At 62.9% G+C, this 12,388-nt stretch overlaps 1 protein-coding gene across 1 annotated transcript; it reads right to left on the reverse strand.

Moving 5' to 3' along the window:
- Positions 1–7,542: 7,542 nt before the first annotated feature.
- On the reverse strand, positions 7,543–8,214 carry LOC141021916 (uncharacterized). Its single transcript, XM_073497770.1, has 2 exons — positions 7,933–8,214; positions 7,543–7,842 (listed from the first exon to the last, which is right to left on the reverse strand). Exons 1-2 carry the CDS (start codon positions 8,212–8,214, stop codon positions 7,543–7,545), a joined length of 582 nt encoding a protein of 193 aa, XP_073353871.1.
- Between the last annotated feature and the right edge of the window lie 4,174 nt (positions 8,215–12,388).

Consider the following 12,388-nt stretch of genomic DNA (forward strand, 5'->3'; position numbering starts at 1 on the left):
TCGCCATCGCACCGCCGCGGGCGAAGACGAACTGGGGCTACTCGCCCAGGCGCCCATCGCAGGAGATCGTCAATCTCTGCGAGCGGGTGACGGTGATGAGGACGCAGGAGGGGCTCACCGGCACCGACCTCCTCGCCGCGTTCATCATGCGCCGGGTCCTTCCGCTTCATGGGCGCTCCTGCCTCATCGGCGAAATGGTCGGCCTTAAAGACCCCCACCGCATGGGGTCGACGCGGCTGTCCGTGGAGCAGGTCGCGCGCGGCGTGAATGACATCTCCAAGGCCAACCTTGGGCAGGACTGGCGGTTCGGCAAGGCGCCGTACAACCAGTCGAACCCGGCGCCACAGGTGAGTGTTTGGTCTTCTTACTTTGCTGCCGCGCACCTTCTCATCCGTCCTGACGTGACGCAAGGGGTACTTCTGAACGCGATTCGGCATCCTTACGCCCGGGCCCCGTCGCAGGTGGAGCCGGTGGCGCCAGAGGAGCCCGCGGCTCATGGCGGGGAGGAGGAGGCCGAGTCCGACGCCAGCGCTGGGCGTCGCGCGGGTAAGTCTCGTGTTTTTCTTCATGTGTCTTGAATTGCTGACCGCGGCACGGAACGGTCGGTGCTGACGCCAGTTGTCGGTGTAGTGGCATTGGGCGGGGGAGGCGGCGACGCGGGCGGAGCCGGGTCCCCGCATGGGGCGGCGCCGAGCCGCCCGCATGGGAAAGACAGCGTCGCGCCGCGACCCTGGGCCCCGAAGCGCATGGCGGGCCTGGTCAGGGCCGGGAGGCCGGCCAAGAGGAAGCGCGGCGGCGGGCACGGGAGGCCAACCCCGGTCCCGGTCTTGGCGGGGTAAGCTTCGTCTCTCGTTTGCGCTTAGATTTTTTTCTTGAGCTAGTCTTGTTTCTTTTCTGCTCATTCTGTCTTCTTCTCCAGGTCGCCAATCGCGCTGGCGAGGGCGGCGGCGGAAGCCGCGACCGCCGAAGGGGCCGTGTTCCGCAGGAGCCGGTCCGACCTCGCCCACCAGGCCGAGGTGGAGGGACGGGCCGACTCGGACCTTGGCCTGGATCCGAACGACGCCGAAGCCTTGGCCTGGCGGGACAGGAACCGGGCCGAGGCGGAGCTGGAGGCGGCGTCCGTCCGTGCTTGGACCGACGCGGCGGCGGCATGGGCGCGACCCGGCGTGGAGCCGGCCTGGCGCGAGATGCCGGAGGGCACAGTGGTGGCGGCGACGGTCTTTGAGCCGTCATCGGTGAGGGAGCGCGACCATGGAGGCCGGGCTGAGGTGGTGATCCCCGGCCGGGAGGTCGTGGAGGTGGCGGATGACACCCCGCCGCGGGCCGACGTGGTCGAGCGAGCGGGGACTGATGCTGGTGGAGGCGGCGTCGTTTTGGAAGAGACGCTGCGGGCGGCGGTGTCGGAGGAGCCGCCGGTTTTGGAGGAGGCACCGCGGGCGGCGGTGCCGGAGGCCACTCCGGCAGCTGGGCCGGAGACGGCGACGCAAGGTGTCCCGGCGTCCGGGTCGTCGTCGGCGCTGGGAGGGGCGTTGGAGGAGGTGCTGGCCGCGTCGCGAGCGGCCAACGGGGAGTATGCCTTGGTGCCCCGGCAGGGAGGGCGCCGAGCTGCCGTGCCGCAGCGGGCGCGGAGCGGGGGCGCTGTTGTCTTCGGGCCTCAGACCCAGGAGGAGGCGGCGCTGGACGCCGTCAGTCGCCGCCTGCGAGGCCGGACGGAACGGCTCGAGGCCTTCGCTCTGGCCGGGGTGGAGCGGACGCGCGACCTGGAGCGCGCCGTTCTGGTAAGTCTTCTTGTAATTTCTTCTTTGTGGGGGCGCGCCAGCGCACCCACTGGGTGTAGCCCCCGAGGTTCGGGCCAACTACGTAGTAGTTGGGTCGAATCTTTAGAGTGTTGGCCTTGTTCTGATTTCTGCTTTCTTCAGCATCTCGACGCCTTCCGGGTCGCCGCCTACAATCGTCTCCTGGGCAAGCACCGGGAGCTCATGGAGCAGCTTGCCGCCAAGGAGGAGGAGCTCCGCGTCGCCGCAGGTATTCTTAGGCTCTTTTCTAGTGGGGGCGCGCTAGCGCACCCACTGGGTGTAGCCCCGAGATTCGGGCCAACTATGTAACAGTTGGGCCAAATCTTAAGTCTTGCTTTTTTCTTCTGCTGAGTCCTTCTTTTTCGCAGCCGAGGTGCTGTCCTGGCGGACTCGTCTGCTCCGGGCCGGTCATCACTATGACTGGCTCGTTGCTGACACCGGCCGTCTTGGCGTCGAGGCGGCGCAGGCGAGGGCGGAGGCGGCCGCGGCTCGACGGTCTCTCGACGAGGCCAACCAGCTGCATGAGCAGCTGGCGGGTCACAAGAGCCGCCTCGAGGCCGAGGTGGAGCTCCTTAAGGCGGAAGCCGCCAAGGTGGCAGAGGCGCAGCAGGCCGTGGTGGAGGCGGACCAGCTGGCCGACGACAAGGGCCGGCTCTAGGCCGAGGTGGATCGCCTGCGGGGGCAGGTCACCACGGCTGAGGGGGCCCGCCAGGACGAGGTCCGTCGCCGCGAGGCGGTTGAGAAGGCGGCCGAAGACAAGGACGCCGAGCTGAAGGCGGCCCTTGCCAAGGCGGCCGATCTGGAGAAGGCGCTCGAGGAGCGCGACCGCGGCATCGAGCGGGAGCGGCGTGGTACGTTGCTTGAGGCGTAGCACCTGGAAGAGTCCTTCTCCAGTAAGTGCTTTTTCTTGTCGTTTGCCGGGTCGGGATCCGACCTTTCTTCCTTGTTGTTCTTCTTCTAACTCGCTTCTTCCTTTGCGGCAGGGGCCTTCCCAGAGACGCAGCGGCTGGCGGAGGAAGCCGTCTGCTATCAGCGCGACCTGACCGGCGTCGTTGGGTCCGGGACGGATCCGCGGGTGGCCTGGACCTTCTCGGAGATCATCGCCGCTGCTGAGGCCCGGCTGCAGGTCCTGGGAACGCAGTTGGGGCGGCTGTCCCAGGCCGGCACCGCAATGACGGCGGCCCTATGGCCGGACTCCGTCCAACCGAGCAGCTTCTCGCACCTGGCGCGTTGGTTGGAGATGGGGCCGGACCGGCTTGGCGAGTGGCGCGTCTCCGCCGCTCGTGCCGGTGCTGAGATGGCACTCCGGTTCGCGCTGTCCTGGCATCCAGACCTGCAGCTGGACGCGTTGATGGGCCAGCAGGCCGGTTCGGAGCAGCTCTTGCAGGAGCAAGCCGGCCGGATCGCCTCCCGGGCCAGCTACATCGCCGAGTTCGCCTTCCACGACGAGTTCCATCCGGAGCGGACGGAAGACGGCAGGGCCGTGGACGGCGACGACTACGGCTTGCTCCTCCACGATCCAGAGGGGAGCTCGGAGGAGACGGGCGTCTACCGCGACGCGGGTGCTGAGGAGGACACCGGCACCTCGCTGGACCCAGAGGCCGCCAGGGAAGAGCCGTCGATGTCGCGACGCGACGCTGGAGATGCCTGAGACACTTTGTGTAAAATCTGTTAAATAGCATGTCCACCCACTCACTGGGGGTTTTAGGGTGTAATGAACTCGGGCCGTGGGCCTTTTCTTAAATATTTGTGTAGATGTCGTGGGTGCTTTTGCTTTTTGCCTTCCGTTTTTTGGACCGATTTCATGCGCTTTTCCTTTCTCAAACCTCCCCCCGCGAGTCAGACGGCCGAGGCTCCGGTCCGTGACAAGGAGTTCGGTTCTTTGAGAGGAGTGTGCAGGACTTGGGTCCCTCGAAACATTGAGCGCGAGCGAAACACCCACTGGGCCAGCTGGCGGCAATCCGGCGAAGCCGGTTGGCGAGCAGCCGGTCGTGCGGCTATTCATTTGATGAATGGTGGGCTGGGTTGATCGACCCGGCAGCCTTTGACTTAGTGTATGAAGCGTAAAGGAGCGTTGGCCCATTGTGCTTGCCAGCCGACATCCAAAGCTGGATCTGTGGCTTTAGGGCGAAGTGGGGGACCGCGGCATCCTAACTTTATCAGGAATCACCAAGTAAGGCGGCGGGGTGGCGACCGAGCCGGCCAGCCCCCGAGCCCCCGGGTCGAGTGAGTCGGACCGGTGGCCGGGTTCAGTGGTATAGTGATGCAAGAAAATAGGGACACAATAAATTGGTCGGCAAAAGGCAGCCCCCGAGTCTCGTTTGGGGACCCCATAGTCTCATGCGTTTACAAAAGGCGATGATACATACGCTCGTGCGGCTAACTGTAAAATGGGCGGAGGAGTTCCGCGTTCCACGGCCGGGTCGTTTCTTCACCGGCGGTGTCCTTCTTGCGCTTCCTTGACTTGCGTGCGTCGATGAGGTAGTAGGCGTTGCGGTCGCGCAAGGCCCTGCTCACGATGAATGGGCCCTCCCATGGAGGGGACAGCTTGTGCTGGCCTGCCTGCTCTTGGACGAGTCGGAGGACGAGGTCGCCCTCGCGGAACGCGAGGGGCTTGATCTTCTTGCTGTGGTAGTGCCTCAGGCCTTGCTGGTAGATGGCCGAGCGACTGAGCGCCAGGAGGCGTGCTTCTTCGAGCAGGCCGACGCCATCTTCGCGGGCTTCTCTAGCTTCGGCTTAGGTGTACATCGCGACGCGCGGCGAGTCGAACTCAACGTCGGTCGGGATGACGGCTTCGGCTCCGTAGACGAGGAAGAATGGGGTGAACCCGGTCGACCGATTCGGCATGGTGCGTAGACTCCAGAGAACGGCTGGCAACTCGTCAAGCCAGCTGCCGGGTGAGCGGATGAGTGGCTCGACGAGTCGCGGCTTGACGTTGGACAGGATGAGTCCATTGGCCCGCTCGAGCTGCCCGTTGGACTGCGGATGCGCAACGGAGGCCAGGTCGAGGCGGATGCCAGACACGGAGCAGTATTGCTCGAGCACGCCCTTGGCGAAGTTGGTGCCGTTGTCGGTGATGATGCTGTTCGGCATGCCGTAGGGCACCGCTATGTCCTTGATGAACCGGACGGCTGTTGGCCCGTCCAGTTTCTTGATTGGTCTTGCCTCGATCCACTTGGTGAATTTGTCCACTGCCACCAGCAAGTGCGTCATGCCGCCTCGAGCGGTTTTGAAGGGTCCCACCATGTCGAGTCCCCAGACCGCGAAGGGCCAGGCGATCGGTATGGTGCGGAGTGCTGACGCCCGCTGGTGGCTGCGTTTGCTGAAGCGCTGGCATCCCTCACACTTGAGGACGAGCGACTCGGCATCTTGGAGGGCCGTGGGCCAGTAGAAACCGTGGCGGAACGCCTTGGCCACCAGGGATCGTGATGCGGCGTGGTGCCCACACTCGCCCTGATGTATGTCGAGGAGGATGTCGATGCCCCGTTCCTGCTCGACGCAGCGCTGGAACACGCTGGTGGAGCTGCGCTTGACGAGCTCGTTGTTGATGATGCTGTAGGCGGACGCCCGGCGCTGCACTTGCCGAGCTTCGGTCTCGTCCATGGGGAGAACCCCGTTCTCCAAAAATTCTGATATTCGGAGGGCCCAAGATGGAGCCGTGACCACGGCGAAGACGGCCACCAGGGTGGGTTCCGAGTCGACAGCCCCCGAGCCGGGTTGAGCAGCCCCCGGGTCGGGGATGGCAACGGCCGGGTCCGGGATTATGGTGGCCGGGTCGAGCTGAGCAGCCCCTGGGCCGGGTTCAGCAGTCCCCGGGCCGGGCTGAGGTGCGGCCGGGTCGTCTGGAACGTGGATGGACTCGGAGTCCAGCGATGGCTTGACGGATGGCTTGCGCAGGTGCTCGAGGGAGACGTCGAACGGGATGGCTTGTCGTGATGAGGCGATCTTGGCGAGCGTGTCGGCTGCTTCATTCTCCGCGCGCGGGACGTGGAGGAACTCGCAGCCCTCGAAGGATCCAGACAGCTTCTGGACGAGGAAGCGGTAGCTTGCCATGTTGGAGTCGCGGGCGTCCCATTCGCCGGAGCACTGCTGCACCACCAGGTCCGAGTCGCCGTAGCACAGGATGCGCCGGATGCCGAGTTCCTTGGCAAGTCGGAGGCCGTGCACAAGGGCTTCGTACTCGGCGACGTTGTTGGAGGCGGCGAAGTGGATCTGGAGCGCGTAACGGAGCCGGTCGCCCTTCGGGGACGACAGTACGATGCCGGCCCCCAAGCCGAGTCGCATCTTGGACCCGTCGAAGTGCATGCGCCAATGCGTCGAGTCAAGAGGCGGCGGCAAGTACTGGGTTTCGGTCCAGTCGACGAGGAAGTCGGCCAGGGCTTGAGACTTGATCGCGGTGCGGGGCTCGTAGAGGATGGTGTGGCCGGCTAGCTGGATCGCCCACTTGGCAACCCGGCCAGAGGCATCCCGGCACCCTGATGATTTCTCTGATAGGTGCCGTGCTGACCATGGTGACAACGTGCTCTTGGAAATACTGCTTCAGCTTCTTGGCGGTGAAGTACACGCCATAACACATCTTCTGGTAGTGCGTGTAGTTCTGCTTGGAGATGGAGAGCACCTCGCTCAGGTAGTAGACTGGGCGCTGGACGGCTTGGATCTTGCCCTTCTCTGATCGCTCGACCACCAGCACCGTGCTAACCGCCCGCGAGGTCGCGGCTATGTAGAGCAACAGGGGCTCCTTGTCGGTCGGCGCGGCCAGGACTGGTGCGGTGGAGAGCATGCGCTTGAGGTCTTGGAAGGCCTCGTCTGCCTTGCCGTTCCATTCGAACGGGCTCGTCTTCTTCATCAGCTGATACAGGGGTAGCGCTCTCTCGCCCAGCCGGCTTAGAAACCGGCTGACCGAGGCCAAGCATCCGGTGAACTTCTGGACATCGCGCAGCCGAGCCGGCTTGCGCATGCGCTCGATGGCCTTCATCTTCTCCGGGTTCGCCTCAATGCCGTGTTCCGAGACGAGGAAGCCGAGTAGCTTTCCGGCCGGGACGCCGAACGCGCATTTTTCCGGGTTAAGCTTGACCTTGTATTCACGGAGGTTGGTGAAGGTTTACTTCAAATTGTCGAGGAGCGTGAGGTGCTGCTTGGTCCTCACCACGATGTCATCCACGTATCCGTGGATATTGCGGCCGAGTTGCGGTAGCAGGCATTTCTGCATGCAGCGCTGGAAGGTGGCGCCGGCGTTCTTCAAGCCGAACGACATGGTGATGTAGCAATACGCCCCAAAGGGCGTGATGAAGGACGTCTTCAGGGCGTCGGCCGGCTCCAGCTTGATCTGGTGGTAGCCGGAGTAAGCATCCAGGAAGGACAGGAGCTCACACCCGGCGGTCGAGTCGATGACTTGGTCGATCCGCGGGAGGGCGAACGGATCCTTGGGACATGCCTTGTTGAGGCTGGTGTAGTCGATACACATGCGCCAGGTCTTGTTCTTCTTCAGGACGAGGACTGGATTGGCCAGCCACTCGGGGTGAAACACTTCCATTATGAAGCCGACCGCCAAAAGCTTGGCGACCTCTTCACCAATGGTTCTTCTCTTCTCTTCGAAAAATCGTCGTAGGGGTTGACGGACAGGCTTGGCGTCCTTGCGGACGTGAAGTTTGTGCTCGACGTACTTCCTCGGGATACCCGGCATGTCCTTGGGGGTCCATGCGAAGATATCCCGATTCTCACGGAGGAAGTCGACGAGCTCGCCTTCCTATTTGCAGTCGAGGCGGGCGCCTATGACAACGTACTTGCTGCAGCTGGGGTCTTCTGGGTTGAGCTTCACTTTCTTGGTCTCTTTGGAGGGCTTGAAGGCGGCCTCGTCGGCCGAGTCCGGGGTCGGGATCGACGCGGCGGAGGCCTCGCCTGCCAGGGCGATGATCCGGTCGAGCTGGCGCCGCTCCTTGGCAATGACCAGCGACTCGGCCAACTTGGCGCCGTCTCGGGCGCACTCCAGGGACTTGCGGTAATCGCCGGTGATGGTGATGAGGCCCCTGGGACCTGGCATCTTCATCTTCAGGTATGCGTAGTGGGGAACCGCCATGAACTTGGCGAGCGCGGGCCGGCCCAGCAACGCGTGATACGCGCTGGACAGGTCCACCACCTCGAACCAGATCGGTTCGCGCCGGAAGTGGCTGCTGTCACCGAACAGGACATCTAGCCGGACCCGGCCAATAGGGGAGCAGGAGAGGCCGGGCACGATGCCGTGGAAGATCGTTCGGGTTGGCTCCAGGTCCTCGGCCTTGAGGCTGAGCTTGGTCATCGTGTCGTGATAGAGGATGTTGATGCTGCTGCCGCCGTCGATGAGGACTCGGGAGAACTTGCATGTGCGCCGCGCGACGATGGTGGGGTTGAGGACGAGGGCGTAACCACCTGGGCTCGGCATGACAGCCGGGTGATCCTCCCGGGTCCAGGTGATCGGGCGATCCGACCAATGCATGAACTCCGGCTTGGCCGGGACGACGGTGTTCACCTCCTGCCGAAGGAGGCGCTCGCTGCGCTTGTCGTCGCCAAGGCTGGTGAAGACGACGTAGGCCGCGCTCTAGTCCGGGTAGGCGTCGTCGCGCATCGCGCCGCCAGCTGGAGGCGGCGGTGGAGGCGGAGGCAGCTGTCCCGCGCCTGGAGCCGGAGCCGGAGGGGGCGGGACGTCGCCCCTCATGATGCGCTTGGTGATGGTGCACTGCCGAAGCGTGTGCGTGGAGGGTCTTGCGCCGCTGTGGTGCTTGCAGGGGGCATCGAGCATCTGCTCGAAGCTCATGGCGGGTTGCCATGCCGTCTTGCTGGTTTGCCGGCATTTCGCCACCGGGTCCGCTGCAGGCTCGGTGGCCACGACGAGCCGGTTGTCGTGACGCGACGCCGGCTGGTCGGCCTTGCGCTTGTTGTTCTGGTGATGCTGCTGCTGGCTGCTTTCGCGGGTCGGCTTCGGAGGGGGAACTGGCTTCGCCTTGCCGGCTTCATCCAGCGCCACCTGGATCTTCATGGCGGAGTCGGTGTTGGCGTACTTGTCCGCCGTCACCATGAGCGCGGCCATGGTGGCCGGCTCGGAGCGTAAGAGCTTTTGCTTGAGGAGGGTGCCGTCTCGGCACCCGCTGACGAAGTACTGGATCGCCTGGACTTCATGGACGCCCTCGCAGCTGTTCCGGAGCTCGGTCCAGCGTGCGAGGTACTCGTGACTGGTCTCCGTAGGCCCTTGCACGCACATGGCAAGCTGGCTAGGGCGGCCGGGTCGCTTGTAGGTCCCCGTGAAGTTGCGGACGAACGCTTTCTCGAAGTCCACCCATGTGTTGATGCTGCCCATCGGCAGGCTGTTCAACCACGTGCGGGCTGACCCTTGGAGCATGAGCGGTGCGTAGCGCACGACGAGACGACGATTGGCACCGGTGATGCCAATGGCCGTGGTGTAGTCGGTGAGCCAGTCTTCTGGCTTCACCGTCCCGTTGTACTTGGGGGTGTCGCGGGGGAGCATGAATCCTTTGGGGAAGGGCTCCTCCCGGATGCGCGGGCCGAAGCACGCCGGCCCGATAGCGCCGCTCTCCTCCACCTCCAGGGAGCGAGCGAGCTGATCGAGGCGGTGGCGAGCGTCGGCGTCGTCGATGGCGCGCGGGCCGAGTCGACTTGCGACCAGGCCACGGGGGGCCGGGTCGGTTGGAGCCGGACACCGGCCATACTGGCCGGGTCCGCGCTCGATCTCCAGGACGGGCTTGTCGCCCAATCCGCCGGCGGCTGTAGCGGCCGGGTCGCGGCGAGTCCGGGCTCAGCCGGAGTGCGCCTCGCCGGGTGGCGAGGAAGCGGTGTGCAGAAGTTCACCGGGCCCGCCAAGGCGGGCGGAGCCGGATCCCGCCGGCTTGGCGAGCTGGTTGAGGCGGTCCTACTGGGTGTTGGCGGCGTGGAGGAGTTCACGCATCCGCCCGATGCGCTCTTTCAGCTCCTCACCAGCGAGCTGGTCCAGGCCGGCTGCGGCCGCCTGGGCAGCGCGCATGTTCTTCGCTGGGGTCTCGTAGACGGTTGGGACGGCGCTGAGGGCCCGGCCGATCGCTCCTCCCCAGGCACGCACATCGGCGAATCGGCTTGGCTCGGCCGCGGCGGGCGTGAATCTGTAGGCGGCGTCGCGCTCCAGCTGAGCGGCGTCCAGGCGACGCTGAGTGGCGGCGAGCGTCTCAGATAGGTCCAGCATCTGCTGGCGCTTTTCCTCGAGCTGGGTTCAAGCCTCAGCGACGTTGGTGGCGTCGACGTCGGTGCCGATGGGGGTGCAGAGGCTCCGCATCACGGCGCGCAACGGATCGGACGGCTCGATCCAATCCGCTGCGGCCCTGGCTTCGGCAGCCTTCCTCGTCTTGCTCGACGAGGAGGAGGCGCCGTCGCCAGTGACGAAGACCTCCACAAGGACGTCCATTGCCCCGGCGGAAACGCCACCGCCGAGGGAGAGGGGAGACTCGGAGTAGCTGAGCACCTCGCTGGGGTACTCGTCGGCCGCGAATGCATCAGAGATGCGCATCGCGGCGAAGGAGGCGGCAAGTGCGCCGACGACGTCGTCCGCCAGCGCGACGGACTCATCAGTGTAGGAGAAGGGCCCCGTCTGAAGCATGCTCCCGGCTAGCTCCTCGAGCTGCCCCACGGTGGGCGCCAACTGTCGTGGTGGGCGCACGACAGATGCCAAGGGATGGCTAAAAAGAGGAGGAGGCTCGAGGGCGCTGGTGGACTCCAGAGGCGAGGTTGGCATGAGCGGGCGCGGGACGCCGGACATACCCAGGTTCGGGGCTCTCCAGAGAGATAATACCCCTAGTCCTGCCGAGTGTAGTTGGATGATCGATAGTACAATGTTGCTCCTGGAGCTATATGGAGGAGGAAGGAAGCTGGCCAAGGCTTGAGCTGCTCCTTCTCTCCGGTGTTGCTGTTTTGTGGCTAGACCTCCCGCTCGCCCCTCGAATGATCGTGGGCTCCCGGGGGTTTTATAGTCCAACCCCCCGGGGGTACAATGGTAATGTTACAAGTCGGTGGGTCCGTATTGTCGGTGTCCGGGGACCCGGGCTGGGTCCCGCTGAGGGCATGTGGTTCGCCGGGTTCCCTTAGGTGCGGGCCCTGCAAGCCTAGGGGGACTGTGCGCCGTCTTGTCAATCGTCAGGGCGTGGCCGAGTTGAGTCGCATACAGTGCTCTCCGTCAGGTTGCCGCTTGCTGTCGTCAGCGGTGAGGGCGGGGGCACTGTAGCCACGCCGGCCCTGGTCAGCAGGTAGGTGAGGGGCACTGTTACCACGTTCCTGCTGACCAGAGGCATGGGCGGGGCACTGTTGCCTCAGTCATCGTTGATTGAAGTCTCGTCCCCATCATACGGCCTGGATGGGACGGGAGTTGACCCGCGACTGGATTGCGTAGCACGCCATGGGTGGCGCTGGCTTGCTGAGGAGGCTTTGGCCGTGCCGGTTTCGGCTGTCTTGCGCTGGTTGTTGAGGCCGAGTCGACGTGTCTTGCCAGGTCGGCTAGTCTAGCCGGCTTGCGGGGCTTGGCCGGGTCGAGCGACCCGGCCAAGCGCGTGCCGGTATTGAGGGGCGGTGCCAGCCCCGTTGTTTTTTGAAGAGGATCCGGGTTCCGTTGCCTGCTCGGGGTCCATCCCCCCGACAATATGGTTGTCACTTTATTGTATGAAATGCAATTGCCATGTAATTGCTTTACTTTATCACTAAGCGGTAGCGATAGTCTTAGAAGCAATAGTTGGCGATACGACAAAGATGCTTCGATGGAGATCAAGGTGTCAAGCCGGTGAAGATGGTGATCATGACAGTGCTTTCGAGATGGAGATCAAAGGCACAAGATGGTGATGGCCATATCATATCACTTATATTGATTGCATGTGATGTTTATCCTTTATGCATCGTATTTTGCTTAGTACGGCGGTAGCATTATAAGATGACCTCTCACTAAATTTCAAGGTACAAGTGTTCTCCCTGAGTATGCACCATTGCAGTTCGTCGTGCCGAGACACCACGTGATGATCGGGTGTGATAAGCTCTACGTTCACATACAACGGGTGCAAGCCAGTTCTGCACACGCAGAATACTCGGGTTAAACCTGACGAGCCTAGCATATGCAGATATGGCCTCGGAACACTGAGACCGAAAGGTCGAGCGTGAATCATATAGAAGATATGATCAACATAGTGGTGTTCACCATTGAAAACTACTCCATCTCACATGATGATCGGACATGGTTTAGTTGATATGGATCACGTGATCACTTAGATGATTAGAGGGATGTCTATCTAAGTGTGAGTTCTTAAGTAATATGATTAATTGAACTTTAATTTATCATGAACTTAGTACCTGATAGTATTTGCATAACTATGTTGTAGATCAATAGCTCGCGATGTAGCTCCCCGTTTATTTTTGATATGTTCCTAGAGAAAAATAAGTTGAAAGATGATAGTAGCAATGATGCGGACTTGGTCCGTGATCTGAGGATTATCCTCATTGCTGTACAGAAGAATTATGTCCTTGATGCACCTCTAGGTGACAGACCTATTGCAGGAGCAGATGCACACGTTATGAACGTTTGACAAAGCTCGATA

The sequence above is a fragment of the Aegilops tauschii genome, chromosome 4 (genome assembly GCF_002575655.3).
Source record: "Aegilops tauschii subsp. strangulata cultivar AL8/78 chromosome 4, Aet v6.0, whole genome shotgun sequence".
NCBI classification, from domain to species: domain Eukaryota; kingdom Viridiplantae; phylum Streptophyta; class Magnoliopsida; order Poales; family Poaceae; genus Aegilops; species Aegilops tauschii.

Bases quoted from the DNA above. Each gene is read 5' to 3' on its own strand.
- LOC141021916 (XM_073497770.1), bottom strand. From the start codon at position 8,214: ATGCCGAGCCCAGGTGGTTACGCCCTCGTCCTCAACCCCACCATCGTC. The intron at 7,843-7,932 runs GTGGTGGACCTG...GCATACCTGAAG, and splicing joins GCGAACCGATCTGGTTCGAG to ATGAAGATGCCAGGTCCCAG.